The sequence below is a fragment of the Colossoma macropomum genome, unplaced genomic scaffold (assembly GCF_904425465.1).
Source record: "Colossoma macropomum unplaced genomic scaffold, Colossoma_macropomum, whole genome shotgun sequence".
NCBI classification, from domain to species: domain Eukaryota; kingdom Metazoa; phylum Chordata; class Actinopteri; order Characiformes; family Serrasalmidae; genus Colossoma; species Colossoma macropomum.
Window position 1 is genome coordinate 13,481,386 of NW_023494799.1, and position 18,269 is coordinate 13,499,654.

Genomic DNA, 18,269 nt, shown 5'->3' on the forward strand with positions numbered 1-18,269 from the left:
TTTTGCGGCAGAAATAGGAAGTGGCCAGGCTTCCCTTAAACCAGCTTTGGTAGAGATACAACAGCAACCTTTCCCCGCTGATTTAGCTTAAATATACTGAAAAATAGGAAATTATGTTAAATACTACGTATTCTTTCAACCTCCGTTATAACTGTAATTTAGCACAATCGCGTACTTTCGTCAGAGGAAAGCTTTTACTGAGGTCTGCAACTCACTCACAGTAGATAGACTGGATTGAGTCTGAAAGAGTACCATCTCGGTGACCTGTTTATCTTTGCTCAAACTCCAGTTTTCGCGGGGTGTGTTGAAAGGAGTGCTTTCCGTTCTGACTTCTCAAACAAACTAAAAAAACGATAATATACATGTGCGAATATTCGTGTTCGAGGAATATAAATGCCCAGCTTGATAACTCAACAAGTGCTGACGATGGACTTGATGGAACAAACCGAGTATAAACGTTGTGAGACGAAGTAAGAGATTTGCTCAGACCAAGACCTCCCAGACTATCTGACTAGCAGTGTTAACTGTTTGGATATGAAAGCTGTGAGTCAGAGTAGCTTAATTCATTTAACGTTACTTGGATTTAAGGAAGTTGTATTTGAGGAGAAAGGATTAGACGTTTTTTTCGGTTTTATTTAGTCATTCTCAGTTCTTTGTGTTGGATTTTATTCTGTTGGTGACAGAATCTGGACTGCTTTACTTTTACTTTCGAGCTTTAGTATTTAACTTTAGACCAAACTTTAGCTGACATCTGCGCTGATGTTAACTAGGTGAGCCAAGATGTCTAAGTAGCTATGTTGTTTTTAAAGGGGAATTGCACTAAATTTTTTTTACAAATTTCTGAATAACTCAGTCCTTGAGACGTAAACAGAGTCATTCAGAGTGGTTGGTGTGAAGTGGTTCATTGTAGAGAAACCTGTTGACTCAGAGTTCTTCACAGTGGTGGTGATAGGAACCAGGGGTCGCCATGTCTGCCACACAAATAGAGCCATTTTATTTACTATCCAAAACAACCAGTGAACCTATACGTGCCTTATGAGTTTTTATTGCTATATAATGTTGATGATGGTAAATTAGTAGTAATTTGAAGAAAAAAGTTTTCTTTGGGGACTGTTTTGCCCTAAATCTACCCCTGTGCCATAAATGGATTGAAATAAATGGATTTAAATAAGTTTTAACGCAAAACTTTAACACAAAACTATCATGAAACAACGTGTCAGACATCAGGCAGTGTATATCTAACCATTTCATGTAATAACTTTCTGTTAGGGAACAGAGGCATTAAACTCTTCAGACAGCTGGTTCCTATCACCACCACTGTGAACTATTCTGACTCTGTAAGTTTCTGTAGAATGGGGCATTTCACACCAAGCCACTTTGAATGACTTTGTTTACATCTCAACCATTTAATTACATAGAATTTTTGAAAGGTCGGTGAAGGTCCCCTTTAAGCTGATTATACTGGAGCTTACATGTTACAGTAAGTTTTACTTGAGGATGGCTTTAGGCCACTCTACCCACCTCTGTCAGTCTGCCATGTTTTAAGATGGTCATTATACATTTTTAAGTTATTCAAATTCTAATTGATGTGTAATTCCTGGAATAATGTAGCTTTGTTAACAAAGAGATTTTAAAATCTATCCTAAACCAAATTAAAAGTAAATAACCAATTGGCACTGCAGTTTTCAAGCTTTATTTTACAGAGCCCACACAAAGTGTGTGTGGTAAAAAAAAGGAGATTTTGTATTCACTTGAAATAATTTTGCAATTTTTTTGCATTACCTCGCAGTAATTCTGCATTGTTTTGACATAGTTTTGCGTTCCTTTGCAGTTATTTTTACATTCCGTTGCAAATGCAATGGATTTTACAAGATAATGCAAAACTGTTGTGAAGGAATGCAAAACTATTGCTCACGAACACAAAACCTGTGCAAGGGAAAGTAAAAATATTGCAAGGGAACACAATGTTGTTGCAATTTTTTTTCTCCCAATGACACTTTCGGGGCTTACTGGTATTCTGTATAATTTCTGGGTGAAAAACTCGATTCCAGTTTTGAAAAGTTATTGTATCACTATATTTCAAATCTTTGTTGCCTAAAATGCACTACTTTACCACTGTACTGAAACTGCATGGCAGATTATGTGTTTTTGTATGCTGCAATTGTGACTTAAAGGTTTTGGGGAAAAAAATAGATTTGGGAATCTTTCACTGAAAAATTTGGTGTCTGAAGTTTGCTTTAATTTAGTCCTGGAGTGAAGCGTCTCTTGGCTTATTGACTACATCTGGGTAAGGAGAGGAAATGATGTAAATTAGATTTTTGGATGAACGGTTCCTCTACATTTTAAGCGATCTTGTGGTATAAATGCTCCATGTTTTATATGTGTGTGCATATATATAAAATTGGACATTCTCATGCACTTATACCATGAGAGGACTTAAAATGTATAGGTTTTAGACAATGTATGTCACCTTGCAGGGATAAGTACCTTGTAAAACACACTGAAAGGCAGGAATCAAGACATACTGTGAAGGTAAAGTCAAAGTAATGTATCTGAAACCTAGAATTAAAATTACTGTGTTTATTATTATTCTGTTTTTTAGAGAACAGTTAGTTATTCAGCTACATGTTTACAACTGTGTTTATTGATGGCATTGACTTTTGACGTTTGATTTCTGCAACCATCAGGTGGAGGTATTAATTCGTAGTAAGTTGGAGTCCACCATCACATCCTTCTCTATGAAAAGGCGGCAGGTCGTGGCTCGCCACAGGCGAGAGCAGCACCTGAAGAAGGACTTGAAAGTATCACCCAAGAAAGATGTGATGACTAGGACCAACAGCCGATCAAGGCAGCGTAATGTGGGTCAAGGGCAACGTACCCTCAGCTGGGATCCTGACACTTTCTGCTCCGATAGTGACTGTTCTGTAGTGAGCAATGATGTTGACAAGGCAGGGACCACACCGGCATCTGTTGTTGACCTCACTGGCAGTGTCAGCCCAGCTCAGAGTAGTGAGGATGTTGTTGTGTTACTGTCGGCTGGTGAGGAGGACAAGGTCCATCGTTCGGAGTTGGAAAAGTTAAGGCAGAGCTCACTTGCTCCTGTTCCGGTTAGAAAAATATCCTTACCCCTGAAGTCAATGGCTGAAGACACTTTGCAAACACTCAGACTAAAGAAAGACTCACCAGGACAAAAGCTGATTTCTTGCAGTCCTTTTAAATCTCGCACTGAGAGCCATGAGTGTTTTGACAGTCGGTTGGAAACCATTTCTGAAGACTCTGTGACGTCAGGTCCCAGCTCTCCTCACACTGCTGATACTTCTCTCAGATGTACAGAGTGCAACAAGCTTTTTACCAAAATGAGGAGACTAGGACCTCCAAGAACCAAAAAAAGGGACAAAGGTAAGCATTTTAAAAAGACCCATTTTTAAATTTTTATTATGTAAAGCTGAGAATACATGTCTGGAAATACTTTTTCTAGTGCTCTTTTGTTGTAAACGTGTTACCATAACCCACTGAACCCAGAAATTCTCAAAAATTTATTTTGAAAAAAGTATTTAAAAAGGAATTTTTCTGATTTTTTCCATAGTTTCTGCATTACTAAATGGTTAAAATTAAAATTATTTTATGTCATTTAGAATGGTTTGAAAGTGCTTGATGCTAGTTTTAAACCAGACGTTTAAAACATTCAGTGCCACAGAAAGCTATTACATAAAATAGTTATGAATACATAACTGAGGCCCAAGACGTTGTTTTATGATAGTTGTTTTCCGATAGTGGTGTGATAAGTTTTTGACCTAAAATATTGCAGTGTTTTATGTGCAGGACATTGGAAGCAAAATAGTCCCCAAAGAAAATTTATTTATTTCTTCTGATTTACCACTGTTTTAACATTATCAGCAATTTGGAAAATCAGATGAATTTCCCCTTTAATTGTATGTTTACTTTTGTTGGACAGCTTAGGTCATTAGACACTTATTTATGGGTATATAGTACACATGCCAATTACACACATACACATTATCTAAGCAGCTTATCCTCCTGGGTCGGGGTGCTAGAGCTTATCCCAGGGCTCAGTGGACAGAAGGCAGAAAACGCCCTGGTCATACATACCAATTTCATTACTAATTTCATTGCCTCTCTACTTATTCTTCCTAGATCCAACCTCTCTATCATGTGATGAATGGTTGCTCAAAAAAGCATGGCACCCACAGAGACGACGGCACATGAAAGGGTATGTGTGCATTTAAGAAGTATATGCAGAAATGTTATAATTTGAAACAAATTGAAAAATCTAGTACGTAACCAGGAGAAGTGTGTTTTAGCTGTCCGCTGTAAAGAAACAAACTGGTTCTTGCGTTTGGTTAAAAAAACCCAAAAAACGTTTTTATTACAATTTTTTACTGTAGAAAGCTATGGGTGCACTTGAAGCGAATTAGGATGCTTGCTCTGAAGCATTCAGCTGCTGAAATGACAAATGTATGGCCGCTGTGCTCTAGACCTCACGTCTTTCTGCAGAGGTAAGTCCACAAATTGTGACAGTTATATACATTGATTGCATAGTATTTGATAAAATGTAATAAAGATATTATATAATTGCCTGTTTTGTTGTCTACAATTGGTAACAGAGTGTAATCCTGTTACAGGAAAGACTGTATTTCAAAACTTAGTATGTGTTCATATGCACAACCAAGAGCTTCTATCATAAAAAAAATGCTTTACAGGAATTTGCGTCGCTGCAGGGAAATGTCCAGCATGCTTGATCAGTCTGAGAGCAAAGTCAAGTCACGTCGCCGTAGACTTAAAGCAACAAATGCATGGCCTCCACTCTGTGCAAAATATCAAAGGCAAAAAAAGAGGAAATCCTCTGAGAAGGACAGTACATCACAGCATCTTTCAGCCCTGGACTTCACCATCGTCACCAACTCCATGGAGAACAAACGGCCTGCAAAGCATGATGCTCACCATACTGGTTCACAGCAGCAGAACAAAGTTCTAAAGAAGCAAATCTTTAGTGACAAGAGTGACGTCCTGGATGAACAGACAGGTTGTGATAGCCTAGAGGGAACTCGCAGGGTGCTGAAATTTGATGACTCTATATGTAAATTGGCCATGGACCCACGGAAACCAAGACAGGGCCTTGCACATAAACATGCAGAAAGAAAACTACATGAAGGCCAAGCAGATTTCACAGGAAAGGATTGTACCGGGGCAGAAAAAGTTCTTCGTGAAGACCTGGAAGAGTTTAGAACCCCCCCAGACATCTGCAGTGTGGAGTCTAAGATTGTCAGGAAAAGTCGTCCGTCGTTCTTTTCCTCAGGCCATCCGCCACATACGGCACACAAGGACAGTTTTAGGTCCATGTTAGCTGCATTTGAGAAGAGTCACAACAGGATTATTAAAGAATCCCATAACTGAGGGTTTTGCAGTGGCTTGTGTTGCCCTTGTTTGGAAATATTTGGTGAGTTACTCTGTCCTGTCATGGAGCTAGAAAAGTTATAGATGGACATCTGATTCCTGTATTGCCTGTGAAACATTTCAAAACTTTGGAAACCAGCGTTGATCAGTCTGTATGATGTGAGAAAGCATACCAAGAGTTGTTGTTTGTATGTTGTTGTTTTAACTTTTGAAAATGTTAAGAACATCAATTTGGCATTGCCATTGTTTTGTAAGACGAGATAAGGGGGATGTTACATTAGTTTGGCATGGTCTTTGTATGTTCAATAGAGGGAAGCCTTTTGTTTTTTCAAATGGACGAAGCAAAGTTTTGCTGCCACGTTTCTAGTGTTGCTGAAACTTTAGGTCATTGTCCTTTTCACAGACTTTTTTTTTTCTTTGAAGAAAGCAGTAACACACTATGTTAATAAAATAAATACAAATAAACTGTATACAGCACAAAGTAGCAAGTAACATTGTTTTATTAGTATTTTGGTTATTAATGTCATTGTCAGAAAAACAGTTTTGTTAATTTCTACTTATAATGTGATGTACATGTTTTACAGCTTATTTAGAGCTTCTGTTTGCTTTATGTTCTGCGTCTTCATTAATGCCCACAGTTTGTTGCTGTTAACGAATAAATGCAGCTGACGTTGACGATGAGAATGGCTTTCATACGATTTCGCAGTTTCGACCACACGGGGGCGCAAGTGGCACATAAACCATAAGAGTACCATAAAGTAAGTGGGCTGGTTGTTTGGTAGACTGGGACCAAACGAGTATAGCTTTATTAAAATGTTCGTAGAACTGCGTATAGGAATAGAGGTAAGACGTGAAAGTCTGCACTCAGACAAATAATTTAAAGGGGAACTCCACCGTTTTTTTCAAGAAATCTACATAATTAAGTAGTTGAGATGTAAACAGAGTTATGGTTCGTTGTGAAATGTTTCTAGAGAAACTCGCCGAGTCAGAATTGTCCAGTGGTGGTGATAGGAACCAGACGTCTACATCTAAAAGCTCCCTCACAGAAATTACATCAAATGGTTAGATGTATGCTGCCTGATGTCTGATACACTGTTTTATGACAGTTTAGTCATAAAAGTAATGGCTTAAAATGTATTTTAATCCATTCATGGCAGAGGGGTTGTAAGGGAAAATAGTCCCCAAAGAAAACTTTTTTTTTCCCATTTTTATAACTATTGTATCATCATCAAGATTACATATAAAAAGAATACGTGTAGATTCACTGGTGGTTTTGGATGATAAACAAAATGCCTATATTTGTGTTGTAGACATGGCGACCCTTGGTTCTTACCACCACCACTGTTAAGAAATCCGAGCAAGTTTCAAGTATTGGGGGAATTCCCCTTTAAGCCCCAGGTCAAAAGACGCTGCTATTCAGCTAAGCTCAACTTTTGGCTAAAGTTACCCCGCTTTTGTGATAAAGTCCTGCATTGTGGAAATAACACCGCGATTAAAACATTACCTCCACACTGTTTATCTATGGAGAAGTTTATCTTGAGGGGAACAAACCGCTCTTCTTTAAAATCGGCGAGGCGAGTTGCTCCGTTAGCGTCTCCTCATCAGCCATTGGTCGGACCGTTGAAGGGAAGGCGCGCGCGCTTCTCCCGCCCTCAAAACTCCAAAGAGAAGGGCGCGAGCGGAGCGGCGCTGCAGAAACGGAGCTCGGGCGCGCGCAGTAGCAGTTATAAGACAGTTACGGACCTGTAAACTTGTTATAGCTTTATTTTTTAAATAGATATTTTACAGTACAAAAGGCGCGCGTAGCCAGATGTGGAGTGCTAAGAGGATTTTGACGCTGGCCGCGAGCCGTACTGTCCGACAGGGCGATTGTATCGAGTTTTTTTGAACACTGCTCACTTTTCAGCTCGCGCCGCGGTGCCGGTTCGTTCTGGGCCAAAAAGGGTTTCATGCGCGCGACGAAAGAGGATGCGCTCGAGCTTGGCACAAGCATGCACGGAGGCAACTCTTCAGTTGGAATGTAAGTTCAAAACCTGATCAATGTGCAACCTGAGAGCAAGTATCGTGTGTAGTAACATACTTTGTTACGTTTGAAGTTAACTGGTTTATTTTGCACTTATTGGAGATCTTGCTATCTTGCCATTGTTAAGCCATAACATTAAAACCATTAAAACCACCAGTCGTTGTCCATTTTATCAGCTCCCCTTACCATTTATGACCCCTCCTATATAGGAGTTATATAATTACAGACGGTAGTCTATCTGTTTCTCTACATACTATGTCATCCCCCTTTTATGCTGTTCTACAATGGTCAGGACCCCCACAGGACCACCACAGAGCAGGTATTATTTAAATGGTTGATCATTCTCAGCACTGCAGTGACACTGACGTGGTGGTGGCGTATTAGTGAGCTGGAGGTTTTTAACACCTCAGTGTCAGCCAACGTCCAGCCAACAGCACCCTGTGGGCAGCATCCTGTCACCACTGATGAAGGACTAGAGGATGACCAACAAAAACTGTGCTGCAACAGAGGAGCTACTGTCTCTGACTTCACATCTTCGAGGTAGGAGTGTCTAATAGGGTGGACAGTGAGTGGACACAGTGTTTAAAAACTCCAGCAGCACTGCTGTGTCTGATCCACTTGTACCAGCACAACACACACTAACACACCACCACCACATCAGTGTCACTGCAGTACTGAGAATGATTCACCACCTGAATAATACCTGCTCTGTGGTGGTCCCAAGGGTCTGACCATTGAAGAACAGGGTGAAAGGGGGCTAACAAAGTATGCAGAGAATTAGATGGACAGTCTGTAATTGTAGAACTATAAAGTGCACCTATATGGTAAGTGGAGCTGATAAAATGGGCAAACAGTGTAGAAATAAGGTGGTTTTACTTGAGTTTATTTTACAACTCAAAATCTTTTATCCTTTTCTTTTTTGTTGTGCTTGGCCCGCAGACTGACCGGGCACAGATTTGCCAGTGGATCTGCTTTTTAATAGGCGTGTCCAAGTGAAAAGCACAAGAGATGTCAAAGTGTGTCTCGGCTCTGCTTGTGTTCTGCGTGCACATGGTAAGGGCTTTCTTCCCCTCTTTAACTTAGTGTGCGAGGCAGCGTGACACAGCTTTTATATGTGGAAATGAAGAAATGTTTTGCACCACTTGACTTTGGCACAGGTTCAAAGGAAGAAACTGCAAGAAATGTCTTGGTATTGGTTTTCACGAAACTACAGCTGTGTTATAATGTGGCAAACAATGCCACGATAATAGGCTAGTGAAAATTCTTCATGCTGCTTCATGTCACATTTGTATATTTTACATTGAATAATTTAACAGAAGTTCAACTGCAGTATACAGAAAGTAGTCTAGATATTCTTAAGAACTCAGAAAGCCCTTTGTGAAGTGCTTTATATAGGACGCTGGGCTGACTTTCCACGCACAGGTCAGTATAGTCTGAATCTTCACTGACAGTGTAATTACGTCCAGTCTGTGGAGAACTGTCCCACAATCTTTCCTACAGATTAAACAGAACAGATAGCAGTTGGATGAAACTACGCAGAGCTGCAGCTCGTTGCATTTCCCTAACTCGCACAAAATCCATCTCCCACACAATCCTTAATCCACCAATTTCACCCAGCAAGTTATTTCTCAGAGGAGAAGCAAATGCGTGCCTTTATTTTCAGCGATTAATTCAGAATGGTAAAAATTGACTTGAGGAGGCCCATGTGCAGGAAGCATTGAGGTTTTAGTCCGAGAAACCAGTTAAAGTCCAAATGAGAATCCGTGTAATGGCTTGGCCTTAAGTCCTTCTCCTGGGACCCCCTTTGGCCAAGCTCAATCCGCTTTTACCCTTTCCAGTATATTGTGCCTTTTTTATCTCTTAAACTGTAATAAAATGTGTTTACATCGGATTAGGAGCAGGTCCCAAATCCCATGATTTGTGAAAATACCACAAAGACTTATTGATTGGTTTAATGTATATTTATTTATTTTTCAAAGGATGGCTTAAGTTACTCTTCTCACATTCCTGGCCTTGATGTTTTTTTTTGTTTTTTTTTCCTTAACCCAATACATTCCTAGATGAATTGCAGAATGCACATTAGGCATGATAACAGATATAAGATGAATACACTAATGTCTTAATGGGATGAAGATACATTCTTACTCTAGTCGTGGTCAGTTTTCACCTCAGTATGCATTGTCCATTAAAAGGTTCAGACTAGGCTAGACTAGGTTCAGATTAAGCTTGATATCCCTAGTCACTCCACAGTACTTGTTGTATTAACCTTCTTTAGAAGGTCTAATCTCTGTGGCCTCATCCTGTATAAGAGTTTTTCTGAACTGCTGAACGTGAAAAATGGTTATAGATGGCAGAATATGGCAATGCAATGTATCATTCCTTAATTCTTCTTGCAGCATCAGCCTTCACAATGCTGATACTGCAGAAGCATGTAATGAGCCTCTAACCAATCACTAATTGTTTTATTGAGTGCTGTAAGCATCCTGGCATTCACATGATCCAGCAAACATAAATTATTTGGGTTGAAAAGAATGCAGGCCATTCTTTAACAACATCACTTCAGTGTACTTTCAGTATACAATACTGTGCAAAAGTCAGAGACTTTTTCATTTATTTTGTTTCCAGTCAAAACAGCAATTAAATTCAAGTTATTCATTTTGTCAGGAGATATTTCTGAAAAGATAATATATAAAATAACTCGCATAAGGAAGGGGATGAAAAAAGAAAAAAGTCAAAAGAAAATAAATGAACAGTTTCCAAGTCCGTAGTTCAAAAAATGATTGAGATACGGAGAAAATGGGACTCATAACAACCATGCAAGACCGGGTAGACCACCAAAACTGTCACCATCAGATCAACATTACTTAAAGCTTTCATCTTTGAGAGAGAGGGGGAAAAAATCAAGCTCCACTCTTGCTTTAGATTTGAAAAAATCACAGCTGTTTCTGTCCAACCTTTCACTGCAAGAAGACAAGAAGAAAAGGAAATTAAAAAGAAGCTGCTAGTGTTTGCAAACGGACTCAACATCATCGAATGTGTTTGGGATTACTTAGATTGTGAGATGCAGAAAATGCAACCAACTTCTAAGACTGAACTTTGGAGGTGTGGAAAAATATTACTGTGAAATTCTTTTAAAAACTGAAAGCAAGTCTCCTGAAAAGAATAGAAGCTGTAATAAAGGCAAAGGTTACTCTAAATTCTGAAAATTTTGTGTAATTTCTGTGTAAATTTCTGTAAAATATATTTTCTGCTTTTTCTTCCTGACAGTGAAAAATGAACAACTTATATGACAGAAGGAGGTTTTTCCTTCTCCTGTAAAGCTAGTATTTTGGAGATATAAGCTTTTGGCCTTACAGCAACAATATTGTAAGATATACTGCAATCACAATATATATAGAAAAACAAATGTAGTTAGATTGTCCTTATTGTGCAGCCCTAACCTGAACGTTCTCCCTGTAAATGGGCAATATTCTATTGCTAGAGTGATAATTAGCTCCATCTTGGAATATCGTTCAGCCCTGCTGTGGAAGTATGAACTTTGACCTCAAACGTAGTCATCGATCTCTTGCTTCTGTTAGGCAGCATGCTTGCTCATATTTGGGGTTATAACCATTGTGTGGAAATACATGTTCCAGGAATGACCCTGGGAAGGCATTTTCTTTGTAGAGTTCCATGTTATTCATAAGACCTGACTAAACCTTTACATCAGTAAACACTTAGAGTGACCTGTCTTCCCTCAGTACTCCTCCATGGTTACTATAGCTGTGCTTTTAAGTTGTCACTGCTGTTCTCCTCCAGCAGCGGAGGCATATCAGAGGGGCTGCAATTGCTTTGTGAATTGTGGCAGCGCTTGTACAAAGTGACTGGTGGTAGATGTGTGTGCACATGCGAGTGGATATGCGTAGTTAATCTCTTATGCTCTGTTTATGTGAACATTGCCGTTTTGTTTGCGATGGGAAAATGACTAGTCATGGCTGTCGCTCAGATCATGACTGCTTAAAAGTGACTGGTTCCCTTGTTTCCAGTTCTCTCTATAGACATAACATGATGTAGCATCAAATGCACTGTACTGTGTAGGGATTATCAGGCCTTTAGGGACTTGCGCATGAAAATACTGATTCTCTCTGTCAAATAAACTACATCAGATTAAGAAGCTGCTTAGAGACAGAGCAGGAAAAGGCATTGGGTTGGGACCACAGTAGGGCTGCGCAATATATCGGTTGTTAATCGTTATGATCTTGATTTGATGTTTTGATTAATCAAACATTCAGTATTATGCAGAAGTCACAGATCATCCTTTATTTATTTAAATTTATGTGAAAATGGCCTCTAAGTACTACAAGTTATTTATTCTTCAGGAGGTATTTCTGAAGATTAGATATAACTAAGTATAAAATATTTAACTTGTATAAGGAAGTGGAAAGTTAAAGGAAAATATAAGATGTTACAAAACTAGAATTCAAAAAATGAAAAGATATAGAGAAAATGGGGCTCCTAACAAGACCTGCTACACCACCTAAACTGTTGCTGTTGTATAAACAATACTTAAAGGGGAATTCCACCATTTTTACAAAATTTCTGTATAATTCAGTGGTTGAGATATAAACAGTCATTCAAATTGAACAACAACTTAAAGAACAACTTTTCTTTGGAGGTTGTTTTGCCTTAGAACACCCTTCATGTATCTCTCCACCATGAATGGATTAAAATAAATTGATTAAAATAAGTTTTAGACCACAACTTTATCACAGAACTACTGTAAAACAATGTATCAGACATCAGGCAGTGTATCAATAGCCATTTCATTTAATAACTGTCTGTGAGGGAGCTTTTAGAGGTGGATGTCTGGCTCCTATCACCACCACTATGAATAAGTCTGACAATAAGTTTCTCTAGAACGGAGCATTTCACACCAAATGAATGACTTTGTTGACATGTTAACCATTTACTAGGCAGAAATTTTGAAACATTGCTGCAGTTCCCTTTAAAAGTTTTTATCTTTGAAAGAGAGGAGAAAATCAAGCTCCACTCTTGCTTCAGATCTGAAAAATTCCACATAGGTTTCTATCCATCCTTTCTCTGTGAGAACTTAACGCTGTGAATCTGAAATGTGTTGCTGTGAAGAAGCCATGTGAAGAAGTTGCTGGTGTTCTCAGAACAATGGACTGGCCACCCCAGAGTCCAGACCTCAACATCACTGAATTTGTTCAGGTTTACTTGAAAATGCAACCAACTTCTTAGACTGAACTTTGGAAAAATATCCCTGCAGATTTCTGGAGAACTGAAAACAAGTCTCCTGAAATAAATGGAAGCTGTAATATAGATAAAAGGTGGACACGCTAATTGATGAAAAAATATAATATTTTGCTGTTGAGGCTTCTGTGTAATTTTTTGTTCAATATATTTTCTGTTGTTGTTTTTTCTTGGTGCAGGAGAATGAATAACTCATACTTGATGGCTGTTTTGCCTGGGAATTAACTAAATGAAGGGTGGACTGACTTTTGCAGAGTACTGTATAAATCATTTTGACCAAAGTAATGTGGACCAGTCTTAAATGATATCACATCAATGGTTCATCAGTGAGTTTATTGCAAGGAACATTCTAAATGTTTGAAAAATTGCCAAATATCTCTCATATCTTACTGATCATAAACACTGTCTTATGCCAGAAGACTAAACTAATCCAAAGGTAAGCAGACATTTTTATGTTATTGTTTTTCCCCTCTATTGTAGCCTATTATAAACATCTTACTGTTGAAACAGCTTAATGCTGCTTTATGTACATAAACAACTTAAGAACACCAAATTTCTCTCACAACTTACTGGCCATAAACACTGTATACTGGCAAAGGGATGAATGAAAGAGCAAGCTGGAATTCTTTGCATTTTAGTACATTAAAGGGTCCTCTAGGTCTACTTATGGCTTTTTTGTGGGTATATGTACCAAAAACAGAAATTATACATTTTTTACAATATTTTTTTCCAACCACTTTTTCATCCCATAGAATTAAACAGGCTGTTTATAGGCTGATACCTGATGTAAATAACCTGATTCTGATTGGCTGCCCTGTGTTGTGCTTCGCTGAAAATGCAGTCCAGGCTGAAACACTCCTTATAACTTCACCATGAATGGGTGAGTTAAACTGCTATATGCTGAATAATCAGATATAATTAATGTGTTGCCTTTCATGACACCAGAGAAACAGAATTCAAAACAAGGTGTTTTTGCAATTTGATTTCCTTATATGGACGATGAAAACGGGACTGAATGATATGTTTTGAAACTCACACAGTATCAAACTTTCTTGTTTCAAAAATCTGAGGAAAATAAATTTTTCCTTGACAAAGGCCATTTAAGCCGTTAAGTTATTTCCAGAAATGGGTTTTAAAGGAGATGAACAAGCTGAACATGAAAGTTACTTTCATTGCATTGTATTCAGATCATGCTTATGGTGGTGAACAGTGTTTATTGCCAGTAAGGTGTAAGATGATAAATTTAGTGGCTTTAAGTCATTGTTTTATCATATTAAAACCACATCAAGTTGTTTCTTTTAAAGGGTTTTAATGAAGTTTTAATAGAGAGAAAGAAGCTTAATGTAAAAACTGAAGATGCAATGATATGTGAACTGTGGACCGAATTATAAGGGATATTATACTTATCTGGTGATGCTGATGTGGTACAATGCAGGCATTTTGGCACAGTAACCCTAAACATTCTGCTCTTCCACAGCACAATAAATCAAATCAAATCAAATATCAGTTTGAAATATCGGCAACATGAAAACTGTCTGAGACTGACATTTTTTTTTACGTCTTTTTTTTAGGTTAGGCTGACACCAAACTGATGCCAGTTTCTTAAAACAGTAATGATTGTTTTTGCATGTTTCAATTATAGTTTCATTTCTTTGGCATAAGACAGTATTTATGACCAATAAAATGTGAGAGATTTGATCTTCCTAGGTTTTTGTTTTGGTAGATTAAGCCATGTTTTCAGCATTTTTCAGTTTTAGAATGTACATATTGCAAGGCATATCACAATCAAAATATCTAGCAATATAATCACAATGGTGCACCAAAATGAAAATTCTTGTCCAAAAGCACAGAGTATGTGGCTGAACACCAAATGAAAGAAATTAATTCATGTAATGAAAATGGAAAAAAAAGAAGAAAACTGCTTATTATACACACCCAACTCCAAGGAAGTTTAGACAGTATGTGAAATGCTAGTAAACATGAAGGCTGTGATTAGTAAATGCTGTTGGACCTGCATTAGAAACAGTATGAAATTCCTTGTTTTTTGTGAATATATGCTCATTCCAAATTTGATACCTGGAACTCTTTTCAAAAAAGTTGGGGCAGGTGCATGTTTACTGCTGTGTTACATCACCTTTCCTTTTAACACTTAATATAATCCAGCTGATTTTTACCATTCTTCTGTTCAGTCTTCAGCTGTACAGGGTCTTTGTGTCCAGAATTTCATCTTAATAAGACACATGTTTTTCAGTGGGAGACAGTTCTGGACTGCAGACAGACCAGTAGAGCACTCTGATTACACAGCCATGCTGTTGTAATATGGGCAGATTGTGGCTGGCGCTGTCATGTTGAAATAAGCATGGACGTCCCTAAAAAGACAAGCATTTAAAAAGTAGCACATGTTGCTTCAAAATGTGTTCAGTGCTAATGGTGCTTTCACAGATGTGCAGGTTACCCACTAATACCCCCAATTCCATAATAGACCCGGGGTTTAGAACTTTATGCTGGTAACAATCTGGATGGTCCATTTTTTTTTCCAGAGAACACAACGCCAGACCACAATACACATTTCCACTGTGCATCAGTCCATTTCAGAAGAGCTTGAACTCAGAGAGTTGACAGATGACTTCTGCAGTGCAAAATACAGTCTTAAAGGAGAATTCCATCAATTTTTCAAAATTTCATAATTTAGTGTTAGGATATAAGAGGTTCCAAAGTCTACAATGGACATATAGCCATTTTATTTATTTAGTTCTTCTCAGCACCACTGAACAATTCTGACTTGACAAGTTTCTCTAGAGCGAAACATTTCACACCAAACCACTCTGAATTCATTTAATTATTTTTTCCCATTTTCATGTTAATTATTTAATCGTGCAGAAATTTTGAAAAATCGGTGGAGTTCCCCTTTAACTTGCATTTGTAGCTGCAGGGAGGAACAGTGAGTATTGATGATGGTTTTTCAAAGTATCCATTCAAGGAAATTAATTCTGTTATTTATTTTTACACTTTTTTTAATTGTGATTGTTTTGGCATTTCATAAACTGTGGTTACAGATGCCATCAGCGTCCGCCTGCCTGCAGGGACTTTCCTTTCTGCCTGTTGTTTTGATGTATTTTACATGTTGAGCGGGATGTCATTTTTTCAGGTGCTATCAAACCTGTAGTGGAGAAGTTTTCGGGCATTGTTGTTCCTCTTTTTGATAAGTGTTCTTTGATAATGTATTTATTGTAATCTGGAAGAGCAGAAGGTTTAGATAGTGCTGAGCTACTGCACTAAAATGTCTTCATTTTATTAATTTTACTTCATTATTAGCCTTAGTGAAATAAACCATCGCTGCAGAAAAAAGCTATCTCTGTTTTTTGTGTTTTTTAGTTTTCTGCATAATTTGAGCTCAGCAGCTGTCCTTTACACTGTGTGAATTTTATGATAATTGGACCAATAGAAATGCTCCAAAATTGCTTCTAATTATTTTTTTTACATTAATTTACATTGAAAGTAAAGAATGTTTTTGCCCTCTCCTGCAAAGTTACCATTTTGAAGGTACTTTTGTTTTTTGGACAGCGACAAAATATTACATTTCTCTGGAATTTAATGGAATTTCTCAGGAAATTTAATCCTAATTTCTACATTTAAAATATGTTTTTGCATCTGTATCAATATCAGCAGATACGTTCACAAAAACTATTGGATATCGGCATTAGCCCACAATTCCTATACAGGTGCATCTCTATTTTAAGGTCTTTTTCACTCATTTTTATTGTTCTATCCTAAGTGTTTGCATGGTGCTAGGTTCATTTCATCCCAGGCAGATACCTGTGAGTCTGAAAGCTGAGGTGTGTTGGCTCTAAGCTGTACTGAGCTGGCTGAACATCATCAGTGTCTTGGGCGTAATCTGGAAAACGTGGCTGCTTTCTCTCTCTACAGGAAGCTGATCTCGTGGTGGGAGCTGAGCTCGAAGAGAGGAGATGTTACGTCCTGCTTTGCATCATTTAAAACATGACTTGTCTTTTGCAAATAGCTTCTTATGCCATCTCTCACTAGCAGATTAGACAGTGCCTGTCCTCTTCAACTCACTTACGCTGTAACATGCAGTTCTCTGTCTGACATGCACAAATATGCCAGCTCTGTGTGGGTCATTCATATAATGATCTTAAGTTCTGTCTGTGGTGTGAATGAGGGTTATTTTTGTGCATATAAGCATTGGGAAAACTGATGCAATGCATAATTTTTTTAGTTTTATTATTCTCTTCACCTCCAGCGCCCTACCGCAACCCAGAAGGATAAGCAGTTTAGATGATGTGTGTGTGTGTGTGTGTGTGTGTGTATTCTCTTCACTAAATCAGGCCTTGTATTGGCACAGTGAAAATGGATACAGTGCATAATTTTAGACTGAAATCTGAAATCCCCTCGAGCTAACAGCGCTTTTCTCCGCCTTTGTGTCTAAAGGTCACATGTGGCGGTGAGCCCAACGCAGTGGCAGGGCCGCTGGGATGGAAGGAGAGCGATAAGGATGAGAGCTTCTCCCTGCAGGGCCCGCACTCAGGCCTCCTCAAACCCCTGCGACTCTTCGCCCGTACATCCCCATCCAGTGCCCGGAGGAATGAAGCCCCTCCCCCTCAGCCTGAAGTAGTTCAAGATCTGTGGGCATGGCTGTCCAACCGCACCGATAACGAAGAAACTCTGGCCAGGACCAAGAGGCGGCCCATCGTGAAGACTGGCAAGTTTAAGAAGATGTTCGGCTGGGGCGACTTCCACTCCACCATCAAGACGGTTAAGCTCAACCTGCTGATCACTGGCAAGATTGTAGATCATGGAAACGGAACGTTCAGCGTCTACTTCCGCCACAACTCCACCGGCCTGGGGAACGTGTCCGTCAGCCTGGTGCCGCCCTCCAAGGTGGTCGACTTCGAGATCACCCAGCAGGACACGCTGGACGTTTCCAAGGACGGCAAAGCCTTCAACTGTAGAGTGGAGTACGAGAAGACAGACCGCAGCAAGAGGACGTCCATTTGCAGTCACGATTCCGCCCGGGTGTGCTTCCAGGAGCAGACACAAAGCCATGTCTCCTGGCTCTGCTCCAAGCCCTTTAAAGTCATCTGCATCTACATTGACTTCTTCAGTGCTGACTACAAGCTGGTTCAGAAGGTCTGCCCAGACTACAATTACCACAGTGACACACCCTATACTTCGATGGGATAGTGTTCTGCTAATTATTACACATATTTGAGGAGCTGAGATCCTCGCAGACCACCTTACCTTGGTTATCAGTTTTTTGCAATGACTGGAAAGCAAACAAGCCAGAGGTACTACTGTTTTGCGTGCTGTGTTAAAGGGGAATTCCACCGATTTTTAAACATTTCTTCAGAATTCAGTCATTGAGATGTAAACAGTAATTCAAAGTGGTTTGATGTGAAATGCATTATTGTAGAGTAACTTACAGACTCAGATTTCTTTACTGTGGTGGTGATGGGAAGCAGGGGTCTACAACACAAATATAACCACCAGTGAACCTACATGTGTCTATACATGTGTTTTTATATGTAATGCTGATAGCTGTAAAATTGGTAAACCTGAG

The 18,269-nt window shown here is 38.9% G+C and overlaps 2 protein-coding genes across 3 annotated transcripts; both read left to right on the forward strand.

Moving 5' to 3' along the window:
• Positions 1 to 291: 291 nt before the first annotated feature.
• On the forward strand, positions 292 to 5,887 carry si:ch211-227n13.3. Of its 2 annotated transcripts, XM_036586608.1 has the most exons (6): positions 292 to 470; positions 2,478 to 2,532; positions 2,688 to 3,399; positions 4,156 to 4,231; positions 4,407 to 4,517; positions 4,722 to 5,887. In XM_036586608.1, exons 1-6 carry the CDS (start codon positions 394 to 396, stop codon positions 5,413 to 5,415), a joined length of 1,725 nt encoding a protein of 574 aa, XP_036442501.1. In that variant the 5' UTR covers positions 292 to 393; the 3' UTR covers positions 5,416 to 5,887. The 2 variants fall into 2 exon arrangements, with proteins under 2 accessions (XP_036442501.1, XP_036442502.1); XM_036586609.1 differs by lacking the exon at positions 2,478 to 2,532.
• Positions 5,888 to 6,978: 1,091 nt separating this feature from the next.
• nxph2b (neurexophilin 2b) lies at positions 6,979 to 18,063 on the forward strand. The gene is made up of 3 exons (XM_036586557.1): positions 6,979 to 7,435; positions 8,378 to 8,491; positions 17,141 to 18,063. Exons 2-3 carry the CDS (start codon positions 8,447 to 8,449, stop codon positions 17,891 to 17,893), a joined length of 798 nt encoding a protein of 265 aa, XP_036442450.1. The 5' UTR covers positions 6,979 to 7,435; positions 8,378 to 8,446; the 3' UTR covers positions 17,894 to 18,063.
• The last annotated feature ends 206 nt before the right edge of the window (positions 18,064 to 18,269 follow it).